The sequence below is a fragment of the Phaenicophaeus curvirostris genome, chromosome 4, assembly GCF_032191515.1.
Source record: "Phaenicophaeus curvirostris isolate KB17595 chromosome 4, BPBGC_Pcur_1.0, whole genome shotgun sequence".
In the NCBI taxonomy this organism is placed as follows: domain Eukaryota; kingdom Metazoa; phylum Chordata; class Aves; order Cuculiformes; family Cuculidae; genus Phaenicophaeus; species Phaenicophaeus curvirostris.
The window spans coordinates 24,434,541-24,447,902 of record NC_091395.1 but is presented as its reverse complement, the minus strand read 5'-3'; the positions used below and the strand labels follow the sequence as shown (position 1 = coordinate 24,447,902).

Here is a 13,362-nt window from a genome sequence, read left to right as displayed (position 1 = left end):
TATCAAGTGGTCTAAAAAAAAAAATCACACATCATAGTGTTCCTGGTGGGAGTAGGCTACAACACACACAGAGTATATGGTTCTAAAATGTAATACTAAGGCTATAATTACTGCAGATAATTTTCTGAAAACTTTACCTCAGTGAAAGTAACAAAGATGCCTGACCTTTTCTTAGCTGTAAATGAATATCAGACTGTGAATGTGGATGTTTATAGCAGGTGAACAATATATTTGCCCCATTCCTACTTTTTTCCATCAAGTTTAACGCTTCTTGGAATCCTCAGTTTTGCCTCACCTTACAGAGCAGTTCATTAAATAAGCGTGTATCACTAACATATTGCCTGACAGAAAAGCAGATGAGTTTTAGAGATGGCAAACAAGACCATCAGTACTCTTGCACTGTCCCCTGCCTCTTTTGACCACCTCAGCAGTAGATGTCATTGTGGCTTGCCAGCCATAACCAGGCCAGAGCTGCCTCACAGCACCTTACAGAACAGTTGAGCTTGAAATGAGGAGCCTGGATCACTGGGACATTTATTCCCAGGATTGGGGAATGAGAAAGCTCTAGGTAAGCCAGAAAGGTCTCTGCCATAGAGAAATCAGAAAGAAACATGGAAGCTTTATTTTCTAGCTGGTGCCCTCTGAGTCTTTGTGAGGAAAAACAGGACTCATGAATGAACTGTTTGGGGAAGAAATGGCGGCCATTTCTTTTTTATTTATAAACCAAAAGCAACTAAATAGTAGTGATTTTAGGGGGCCTACTGGAAATCTGAGGAGAATACGAATGGAGACCAGACTGCTTCATTAGGCGTTCCAATTAATTAGCTCTGTGTAAAGTATTTATAAAGCATGCCCAAAATAATTAATTTCTAAAATTAATTCATTTATTCATTTGAGTTGAATAAAAAATTAATTCAGTGTTCAACACAGAGTTTCTCTTACTTCCACTCCTTATTTAAAAGTGTGCTTTCAGCAAGTATTCAAATTATTTTTAAGTACACAGCTGAATTTCTGATCTATGAATCTGTGTTAACTCTTTCCAGCTGAGTGATAACAGGAGACTCTTAACAAGTTTTGCTTTAGTCTTTGAATAATTTTTAAACCTTGGTAAAAGAACCTGACTGTATTGAACAGTTCAGGCTTCTGAGTCCACAGCAGTAGCACAGGTGAGCAATACAGATTTGTGGGAAGTGTTTCTTAAAGTCAGCTGACCATTCTGTCTGTCAACTCTAGTTGCACTCCAGTCCTTCAAGTCAAGCTTTATATTTGTTGAATTTCTCCTACTCAGGCTAAATCTGGACTGCTAATGATTTGCTTTAATCAATGATTTGCCCAAGCATCCTCTGCCATTTTGCGAGCAGCCAGTCCTTCCGTAGATTACCTTTAATCTGCAGGGGTCAGAATTTGTTAAATAAAAGATGAGTGTTTCTAGTTCCCACAATGAAGACAGTTGCAAGGTGCTTTAGCAATGGAAAGCTCCTCTATTAGACATGATTTTTAAGAATAGAGAGGTTTTTATGTGTTTGCCATGAATGCCATTGAAAACAGTGCAGAGAGGATATGTAGAAAGTGCCTGAGATTCTCTTATGTGGAAGTTCATCACACCTTAGCAGCTGGTGCAGTTCTGTCCTGAACTGCTGTTTCTTCACAAAGATCCTGCCAAAGTGAAGAAGGGATAGGATCAGAAATAGGAAACAGAGCCCTAATTCTGAGCAGGATAAATAGGGTTTTTTGAGTCAGTTACGAGTGCCTGAGCTTTCTTATGTTTCTGCTTTATAGCCGTTGAGACCTCTCTCAACCAAACCTTCTTCCCTTTTGCTTTATTTTTTTGCACTCAATTTGTTCTATTTCTCTTCCCAGGTTATTTTCAGAGGGGAGAAAGGGAAAGGAAGAACTGGAGATATTGGACTGGATGATGTGATCTTGAGGAGAGGACGCTGCTCTGAAGAGCATTAGCAGAGACAATTGACCAGCAGACTCATCTCCTATAGCCCTTCTTGTGCTATTCCTGCCAAGCTTTGAAAGAGAACTTAATAAAAAGAACAACAACTTGGAGACTGATAACTTCTTATTGGTCTGCTAAGTGCAATCTCACTGAAACTTCACTTAAAAACATGGAGAGTACCTCCTATGATTCAGGAACTCCAGCCTCATTTTGGTTGTTTTTATTAATCCTTACCCCTATTTCCTATTAATAACATGAACCCTTGTTTAGCCTGGTGAGTGCTCACACAAAGAGCACTTGTGAACAAGGGAGTATTAATTACAAGTGGTGGCAAAAGAAAGCTCCAGTTCAGAAGATTTTAGTGCTGCTAGTCAATATCTTCCCATAGTGCTATACTTTCATTGCTTAGATTTGCTAGACGGTGGGATTAATCTGGCTTCAGCGTCACCTTAGATTAGCAGAAGCCTGGACCTGAACTTTGCCTTACTGCCACTGACCTTTAAAGAAGGGTTTGCTTCTTATTAAATAGCATTTATTTTGGTGTCACAACTGTATTAACGAAAAGCAGTTATATTGAACAGGCACTGCACCCTGTAATATTGCTACTGCTGTGTTTTGTGTATATGTGTATGGTTATTAACATATTTAAGTTTTTAATATTTACAGAATCTAGTTGCAAGGTAATTAGTAGCTGCGCTTTCTTATTGTACAAGACAGCAGTTCAACATATTCTTTGATCCTGCTGGTCATGCCAATAGATACATTACCAAAATCAGATAATGGTGCTTATTGAAAAATGCTGATGCAGTTTATCATATTGTAATATGCTTAAGGCGAAAGACCAAACCTTTACCTGATGTAAACTGGCATCTGATAATGCTGTACAAAGCTTGCATTTAGCTCAGGAGCAAGCTCTAAAGAGCTCTCAATTCTGCAAGAAACTCCTGGTTCAGTTGAAGACTGAGCAGCGTGAAGAAGATAATTTACATCTTGTAAGACTGAGCCCCTTGACACTGCCAGGAATGTTCCCTTCCCACAGGTGGTACAAGCCTTTGCATAAGCAAAAAGGGCAGCTGTGTTAATGCCATATGAACAACTCAGACCATGAAATGCCTTGAGTGATCTTTGTCAAATGTCCATATTGCCTCCAACCTTTCTGTACATAATAAACAACTCATTCTTTAGAACTAGAACAACTATTAGCTCTAGCTGGAACAAAATATTTGTCAGAACTTTGGACTAATTTTTTAGTTATGTATCATGCATTTGGTGCACAGTTTCCCAGGGAATTCTTCTGTTTGGTTTTGGATTTTCAAATGAGGAACACCATCATCTTTGCTGCTAAGAATGCTAAATTTGACAAAGTAACTGTAACATTTAAGAAAATGACGAGATCAATAAAATGTTGTTAGTGGTGCAGCCTTAAGGCTTAAAAAATGTTTATATAGAAGAAACAGGTTTTGGATCTTTTAAATACTTAAATGCAATGTAAAATAAATATCAGCTTCATATCATGTTATAACATGGTTTTATAAGACCATCATTTAAAAAAAAAAAAAATCATGTTAAGCCTTGCACAAAGTCCACAGAGACAAAACTGCAAGACCGTTAGATGCCATATCCCAAACCCAACCCTGGAGGTGTTCAAGACAAGGTTGGATGGGGCCTTGGGCAGCCTGATCTAGTGGGACGTGTCCCTGCCTATGGCAGGGGGGTTGAAATTAGATGATCTTTAAGGTTCTTTCCAATAAAAACTGTTCCAGGACTCTGTGATTCTATGAAAAAAAAACAAACCATCCTGTTTCTGACAAAGTAGTGCTTTGACAGTCAATATATTTCCAGCTTAGCCCCTAGGACAAAGCACGGTGTGTATAGCTGAAGTTTATTCAGCCAAACAGATAGTATCCTGCAAAACTGTGTCCAGAAACTTTTTCAAAAGGAAAAAAAACCCAACAATGCATTTGTAAACACTTTTAATCTGTTTTGCTTCAAATATGATCTTTTACATTACTTTGTAATATGTCAGAAATATCTGTGAATAGTTGAAACACCTTGTCATTATTTTAAAGTAATCAGTAAAGGAGGCTGTTACTTGCTACCAATTGGAAATCTTGTTTTTATTTCTGGACCCAAAAAATCTCATTTTTATTGCAGAAAAATGAACCAAAAGATGACTCTTCAACCAAGTAGCTCTTGTTACCAGATTTAAAAAATGTAAGTACATTTCACTATAATATGACAAGAGTGTTATGTGTTATTCAAAAGGAAGAATGAAAATTTTCAACACAAATAATTTAAGAGCTTCTGCAATATAAAATGTGCATTTTACAAGCAGCAGCAGCAACCATAGTTCCACACATTACTGAACCTGCACGAAGTGTTAAGTTCTTTGACATCTAACAAGAAAAACACATTTTGTTTTGGGTCATCTACAGTGGATGAAGATGGTCTTTACCATATATTACTACATATTGAGACTGGCTGGTTAAAACAAATCTCTGTCTCCTGTAGACAAATCAAGACTGAAAGAGGAGTTATCTTTCCCCTTTACAAATGGCTCTTAGAGCCTAGAATCTGAATGAATTCAGAGGGTAAACAGAAATAAGTACTCAAGTGACACAAGAAGGACTTGAGAGCCTCTGTCTTTTATGAACAGGTTCCATCATTACAATCAAACAAGGGCCACCATAAAACCTTCTTAACAACCAGGTCTCAGCTGACAGTTGGCACCAGGGTAGTCTGTGCGAGTCTGGCCCTGATGGAGCTGCTGTGGCTTTAAGTCACCTCTGCAGCTGGTTGTGTCGCCTTCTCTCCATGTTTTGAAGAGACAAGACGAGGTTGGTCAGTGGTTCTCTTGTGATGCTCCTTCTCCAACTCCTGCTGCACCTGCCCTTTCAGGGAGCTGCGTACAGCCACGTGCCTCAGCCAGGAGGAAGCTGATACTGCCATTGACATTGTAAGCCTCAAGAAAGGGATGAGAATATGGCCAGATGTCTTCCTATGCAGGAGGGGTTTTCATAAATGGGTAACTGTACCAGAAGAAATTAACATGAAAATGTTTATCAAAGGTACTGCATATCTTCTTGCGAGTGTATAATTTAATGTTTTGTAAAGACATGGTAAACTTTTTTCCAAAAAGAAAAAAAGATTGGAAAGAGATTCTTCATAAATTCTAGGTACCATGACCAGTGGCAGCGTGCATTTACTACATTTGCTGACATCAAAGTGAGTACAATGGAAGGGACTGATGTGAGCTTCTTGTTCCTGGGTTCTATTCTATACAGTCACCTCAGTTCTCATCAGAGCCATGTCGTTAAGTCAGTAGTTGCTTTCAATAAATGACATTTATTCTGGAGAAAAGCCTCCCTCCGTTTCCTGCAATAAATTATTCTAGACTTGAAGGTCAAACCATTGGTTTTAATACATCTGGAACTTAGAATAACCACCCTAATAAGAGTCAGATTCATCATAAGAAGACAACTTTGAGTAGAAGGATGCTCACGGCAGCAAGCCTCCAACATTCTACTCTGTCCTGCTGGAGAAAAGTTGTAATAGTAGCACTCGCCCCCAGTCCAAAGTCTCTCTGTACAGCCCACTGCAGGTTGTTCCTCCCTGCATCTGAAGCGCAGTAATTTTCTCAAAGACTGCTAAAATCGGGGACTTCGGATCAAGCTGTGCCTTGTGACAGTCACCTTGAAACCTCTTCACTTTGCATTTAAAGATCCACAACAAGGTAAACTGTAGCTGTCAGTCTTTAACGTTTTAATTGTGAATGTTAGAAAGACAGAGCCATTAACTGTCAACTGAGGCCCAGCCAAATCCTATGCAAATTTTATTTATATAGATCTGTATCTCAAAGACTAAATCATCAAAGATTTGCTAGTAATCAAAATATTTTCTTGTCCACTGTTTTATCCTCAAGTTCTGTAGTCACACAAGATTCTGCAACTTCAAATTTTTTCACGTCAACTGAAAAAAATGGAGCTAAGTGATGCATTGGTGTAAATGTGCAACTTTAGAAAGAAGTAAGAAACATTTTAGCGGTAAATGCCAGTAGTGGTTTGAAATAACACAGAGACCTCACACTTAGAAAGTTAATGCAATCTCAAAGCACACCTACGGCACAAACTGACTTAGCAATAAGTGAAGAAAACACATTTTGAATGTCCATAATGAATTATTTGGTTGAGAGGAAGAGACCAATGGATTGAACACCTTCAGGGACCACATAGACAACTTTAACAGCCCAGACTGAAGCATCTGTAGAGTTCAGACACCAGCTCTGTGTAGGTTTTCAGGATTCTAAGTCCTAAATGAATGAAGTCTCATTCTAGCTGCTCAGCCCCTGCCAATTCTCCTTCTGTGCTTGTATGACCTCTTCCAAACCCAAACCATATTCCTTTGCTTTGAAACATGGTCCTCCAGACAGTGCTCTTGCTTATTACTATGGGCTGAGATAGCCTATTTTTGGGGGGGCAAAAAAAGGTTTCTTTTTATTTAATGTCTCTTCTTAAACTTGACAAACAGACTGGGCAACATTGCTGAGATCAGGATAATAGTTTCTTTTCAAAACAAACAACCCAATTACTGCATCTGAGTGCACACGGGACTGTTCATGTTAGGATGCCTTTTTTCTCCTAAGAAATCTCTAATTTAACTCCCGAGAGCCAGATGGGATACCATGCTTACACATGCTTGATCCGTGTTAAAAGTATAGTTCTGTCCCTCATTTTCTTAACACGTCAAACAACAAAGAAAAGTGGACCTGAATTTTCTGGACATAGATAGAAATAATTCCCTGCTCTATACTCCATCATTACTTTTCCTCAGGTTGCTTCCCAATAACTGATAAGAATCAAACAATTCTTTCTTTACTCTTAGCAATATTTAACCTCACTCTCTAGTACATGGGTAGATTTTTGCCATTTTACTGTTTTCCTGTAATCCAGCTATTAAAGTCCTCACCAAGACCCCAGAAAAAAGGCTCCATTGCCACCAAACCACTCTTCCAGCAGTATCACATACAGCACATCCCTAAAGCTAAAGGGCCATCCCTACAGCATCTCTGCATACCAGGAAGCATTCTGTTGACTGCAAACGCTACATGTGTGAGTGTGTGTGCGTGCACTATGCCCTAAAGGCTGAGGCCAGTGTTGTTTGAGCAAGGAAGCCAAGTTTTTATCTAGCGCACAGAATAAGGACAGACCTCTCCCTGTGACAGTGCCAGCTCCTGCCTTCCTCTGACCACAGGGTACTACATCATTTTTCTAGTAACTTTTGTTAACCTTCTACTTTATTCCTTTTTGCCTTCTGTTCAGGCCAGGAATAGTCCTGTTTCACACTCCTCTCCCATGTTTTCCCCTGTTATACGTTGCAAGAGAACATGCTCTCATTTCAGACTCTCATCCAGAATCTTTTAGATATTCATTCATTTGGCAAGCATCTGGAAAGACAAGGTACTCACAGAATGATTTTACTGCAGTGCTGAAGTTCGGGATGGCCACTTACATGGGATTTCAGGGAGACACCGTCATCACTCTGATGCCACTGGAGTCCCAGCAGAAGGGGGAACCACCTTACCGCTTCCCTTACCTTTTGCCTTTAGGTAATTTATTAGGTAATTTAGGTAAAAAAACTCAAAGAAATGGACCACTGAATTTTTTTCCCATCAGGGTGGTTCAAGACTGAATTCCCCTGTCTGAAGCAGGGTTACTGCAGTGTGCACACTCTCTAGTTCAGTACCTGTGGCTTCTTACTACAAACAACAACAAAAAAAAAGCCTTTCAAAGCAAATAGGCTTTGAAACAACAAAAGGACTGGATGTGTACCTCAGTGAGTGCCCATCTTCCTTTGCAAAGAGGCTGGTGATGTTAAAACTTCCATAGACAATGCAAAACCTCTCAGATCTGGTGACATTGTTACATAATAGTCCACTTGGTTTAAGGAAGATTCTTCTTTCAAAATGGCCAGCTTAACAGAAATGAGTCTTCATGAACTCCACAGAGGCCACTGCCTTATCAGCCAGTTAAACACGTCTGGAACTGTCCTCTGGCACCAAGATTGTGTAGCACGGGATGCCTTTATCCATGCTATTAAACAGATATCCATATATCCACACTATTAAATCTCCTTCTCCCTGGTGGGGTGTTGAAGCGCACTTTATCTATCATTTGTTGTCCCCAGGGTGAGCTGACTGCCAGCTACACCAGGAGCTGTTTGGAGCAGAGTTGGCTGGTGAGGGCTGATGCCTTGCCAGCGTTTGCTGGGAGAGCTGGAGCCCACAGGGCTCAATGTTGCTGCAGCTTCCCAGAACCACACCTGCAGAAACAGCCCTAAACCCACCCAGCTGCAGCCCCATCTTGCAAGTCCTGATTTAAGCTATGAGAGGTGCGCCCTGCACCCTGGACGCAGGTGAAGAGAGTGTTCTCTTAGGACACAGCAACGTGACATGAATAGTAAAACATCCTTCCCTTCAGCAACATCCTGCCAGCCCCCTGATGCAAGCACATACAGAGCCAGCAAACAAGAGACCAGCAAGAAGCTGGGTGGAAGCATGGATCTGCTGGAGGGTGGGGAGACTCTGCAAAGGGATCTGAACAGGCTGGACCGCTGGGCTGAGACCAATGGCGTGAGGTGTAACAAGGCCAAATGCCGGGTCCTGCATTTGGGGCACAACAACCCTGTGCAGTGCTACAGACTAGGAGAAGAGGGACCTGGGTGTGTTGGTTGACAGGGACATGAGCCAGCAGTGTGCCCAGGTGGCCAAGAAGGCCAATGGCACCTTGGCTTGTGTCAGAAACGGCGTGACCAGCAGGCCCAGGGAGGTTATTCTCCCTCTGTACTCGGCACTGGTGAGACCGCTCCTCGAATCCTGTGTTCAGTTCTGGGCCCCTCACCACAAGAAGGATGTGAGGCTCTGGAACGAGTCCAGAGAAGAGCAACAAAGCTGGTGAAGGGGCTGGAGAACAGGTCTTACGAGGAACGGCTGAGAGAGCTGGGGTTGTTTAGCCTGGAGAAGAGGAGGCTGAGGGGAGACCTCATTGCTTTCTATAACTACCTGAAAGGAGGTTGTAGAGAGGAGGGTGCTGGCCTCTTCTCCCAAGTGACAGGGGACAGGACAAGAGGGAATGGCCTCAAGCTCCACCAAGGGAGATGTAGGCTGAACATTAGGAAAAAATTCTTCACAGAAAGGGTCATTGGGCACTGGAACAGGCTGCCCAGGGAGGTGGTTGAGTCACCTTCCCTGGAGGTGTTTCAGGGATGGGTGGATGAGGTGCTGAGGGGCATGGTTTAGTGATTGATGGGAATGGTTGAACTCAATGATCCAGTGGGTTTTTTCCAACCCAGTGATTCTATGATTCTAAGAAATGGCCAGAGCTAGGATAGGCGGCATAAAGCAAAAAGAGTGGGTCCAGGGCTGAGGGAGGTGTCACTCCCACAGACACTGCTGATGCTGAGATACAGCTGTGGCACAGCCTCACAAAAAAATCCTTATGAATAAATCCCAAGTATATTTGGATCCACCACCTTCACACCAGGGACCAGTTCTTAGCAAGGGTTGTGAATAGTGTCCTCTGAAGTGATCGCACCTTTTGCACTGTTGGGAAAACACGCCAACCATGGCTACACCCTCCTGCATGCTATTGAAATCTAAAGGGGGGGAAATAGCTGTGTTTCTTGACTCTCCCTCTGAGGTGCATTTGGCCCACGCAGCAGCCTGATGTGGAAGGAGAAGGAAGAGTTGCCCTTGGGCCCTCTCCCATTGTGGTCCTTGAACAATGCTCTGGCAGTCTTCCCCCTTACAGCACATTTCCCATCTAGAGAGGCAATGCAACAGGATGCTCCACAGACCCTCACGTGGGAAAAGCTGCACAGTCTGCTCCTAAAGCACAGTTTCCACAAATCCTGTGGCTCAGGTTGCCACACAGCTGCTTCACAGTAGTTCTGCCAAAGAAAGGAACCCCTGCCAATTTAAAGTATGTTTTTACATTATCTTATTCCCAGACGAACATAACAATAGACATGTAGCAGAAATGCTCACAGATTAAAGATAAGCAGCCAAAAGCATACCCTGATATGTGACCGGTAATAGATCAAAGGCAACATCCAGATTTTAAATTAAGAAAAAAAAATGGCTGGCTGACTTAGAAGAACTAGTCTCTTGCCTATTGTTTCACTCCAGCAAATGGTGGCATTTACTCTTGGATCTGAATCACAGAATCATAGAATCACTAGGTTGGAGCAGACCCACTGGATCATCGAGTCCAACCATTCCCATCAATCACAAAACCAATATTTTGGGATGCCACATGCAAGTAGACTTTCTCTCCTTTTTCCAGACCTTTCCATCTAGATAGAAATACTGAGGGGGCACAGTGAAATGCACTCTCACATCCCTGAGTTCGGATCTAGCACAAGAGCAAGAACTCCTCATGTGGGAGCTCATGTGATGCATGCAACCTTAGCTGGTGATGACCACATCAGTGTTCTCAGCAAAGATCATCTTGACATCCAGCCCAATGCAAATAGAGAACTGAACACAAATAAGCACCAAGCAGTGCCAGTTATGCTTTTAAATGAGGAAAATAACTGGAAGACTGTCTAAGGCAAAAAATTTGATTAGTAGGATTCAGAAGGGTGTCCAGGAGACTCTTTGACTCCCATCCCTCTGAGGTTCTGAGTTAGCTCAGGAAATGTTGTCATCTTACTCAAGTATCTTGGACAAGCTGGAGAACAGGAGAAGTTGTGATCCCATAGGGCTCTTCAAAGTTTCCATGCCCGGACTGGATATTTAAGTGTTCTCTCTCAAATATCAAATATGCATGATTCTTGTTAATAGCCTAGGGGGTCTCTTTAGTCATTACATCTTGGAGTGCATACAAAGAGCTCGAAGGCACTCACTAATTTTAAAAAAACTGCTCACTAATTTTAAAACCCACAACTCTGTAGTGTGCATCAATTTACATAGAAACCGGGCACCTTTATTGCATCATTAGAGGTGTCATTAAACTGTGAGCAATTCAGTCACCCTCCTGTCATAAGCCACTGGTTCTATCATGCTTATAAAAAAATATTTTATTAGGCTGAACCCCATTACCAGAGGCTGATTGCTGAAATCAAGTGATGTTTAATTACCCACAAGGTTTATTAGGCATTTTTGTGGGGTGTTAGGAGACCTCAGCATTCTGGCAGCTCAGCTGTGTCTTAGCAAGGAGCCCTGGCACACTCGCACACTTGCTGGGAAACTCAATGTGAGTTACTCTGCCAGCTTTGATTGGAGTAATTTGTTTTCCAAATAAAGATATGTGACAGGGCTTGAAAAAAATAATTTCATTAATATGAAAAATAGGCAGAGAAAGTACATGGTACATCAAGGGAAGCCTTCATCACCATAGGGCCTTTGATCAGCTTACGTAGGCAATTAGGGCGCTAGACAAGGAGGAGATTTTCCTTTCCTGACATGCAAGTCTTCTTCCTTCCTATTGAGGGGCCCTCAACAGACAAGACCCATTTAGTACCACTCTCTCCACTAGCTATTCTGACAGAAATCCCATGTACTGCACCTGGGTCCTAGCACACAGGTAGCAAACAGGTAGCAAACAGCACAAAATACCCAAACAGGGTAATATCCTGAGCATGCAGTAAAAGGTACAATGACCCTTCAAGAGGCAACTGTGGATGAAACCACAGGAGGCGCAAATGAGAAATGCAAGCAAAGCCGCAGCTGCACTCAGGAGTATGGGGCTATAAAACAACCGGCCTCCATTTCTGGCCCAGTAATGCACTGACACACGCTTCAGCCGTGAGTTTTCCAGTGGCTGCCTCTGCCTGGGACAGCCCGGGAACACGGCATCTACAAACCATGTGAGGCTGCCAAACAGTGACTGCAAGGTGATTTTGCAACATGCAAAATAGTATGTGAGGTGGTGGGAGTGCTGGGGAATATGGGATTTTCAAACCTTGCTATTGAAAATATCCTTGGAATGATGGCTGTGTCCTGATACTCAACATGGACAACCCATGCTTCGTCTCCCTTAGGGGATGTGTACAGGCTGCACAAATGAGCTCCAGCCTTTGATGACTGGGCTTTGGGGAAAACAAATGTCTGGCACCAATAAGGGAACTGTTCAGAGCTGCAGCAGAACAGGCAAAGGATGCTTCAGTGGTCTCAGGCTTCGCTTACTGGACTTTCATCCAAGGGGTAAGGCTACCCGGGAGCTCCCTGAACATGTTTAAGGAACTGATAAGAATTTTCTCTGTGCACCTCTCCACTTACTGCTGTAAGTAAAGTGAGTAAACACGTCCACGTGGCACATAAAAACAGAGGGCAAATGCTTACACGGTGCACCCGGATGTAGGTAAATGCCGTTTACTTGAACTGACTCACAAATCCTACTGCTACACACTGTCCTCTTGATACACATACACAGCAGAGACAGGTTGACTCACCTAACTTGCAATAGCAGATAGTTAAAAACTTCCACTATCCAGCATTACTGAATGGGGGAAAGCTTACAAACCAATTTAATTTGTCAGTAACTTCTAGAAGCCTGGACCTCCAGCTTAGCCCCTTTGCCCCCACCAGTCAGGCAAGGCACGCTGAAGACACTTCAGACTCAGCTGCCATTGGCTTCTGTGGCACAAGATCAGGTCTTTTGTTATTGCCATAAAAAACACCTTTCTTCCAATTAAAATGAATTCTCTTAGCTCCTCAGAGAGACACATCTGACTTCCTCTCCTGAAGGAATTGCTGAAGAGGACATCTAGAAGGCCATTGAAAAAAAAGCTGAGAAAATAAAAAACATGTTCCAAAGGAACTCAGGCAGCAATGAGACAAGTATATCAGACACTGATGAAATCACCATGCCCCTTGAGCTGTTCGTATGTGATTATCTCAGTTACTAGTTAATTCTTAACAGCTTGTCCCTTGCCAAGCAGTTGGCAAACTTACTGCAGAAGAGTCACATGTGCTCCAGTAACAAGCATCCAAGCAGCGTTTCAAAGCAGATGTAGTAAACGGGGTTCTTTCTCCAGGTAAGAACTGTTGTTTAAAAAACTATTTCTCTCTGAAAACAGGCAAATAAACTCTTTTGCCTACATCAAAGAACTGAAATGCAACATCCCTCCCTTCTCCACTATATTCTTATTCGTACTACAGCTTTTTGTACCTAGGTACAACATGTTATTCCTATCTCCTATGTAGGGCACTCCACAAGGCTCCAAAGTAGATTCTTTAGTTAAACAAAAACTACCACCATTCACATTCTTTTACAAAATGCATTTGCACCAACACTAAACCAGAGCTGCATCAGGGCAAGACAAAGGGAAAGCTCTTGCAGACTCATGTTTCAGCACATTTCAGTTTTGTTGCAGAGCTTCTAGCCTAGCCCACGGTGACACCAATCTATCCAAAGCTC

General features: G+C 42.3%; 1 protein-coding gene across 1 annotated transcript in view; it reads left to right on the top strand.

The window, feature by feature from the left end:
- The window catches only part of NPNT (nephronectin), a 54,366-nt gene extending 50,330 nt beyond the window's left edge, over positions 1–4,036 (top strand). The window contains 1 exon segment of the mRNA XM_069855527.1: positions 1,861–4,036. Coding sequence (XP_069711628.1) covers positions 1,861–1,956 — 96 coding nt within the window. The 3' untranslated portion in view covers positions 1,957–4,036.
- The last annotated feature ends 9,326 nt before the right edge of the window (positions 4,037–13,362 follow it).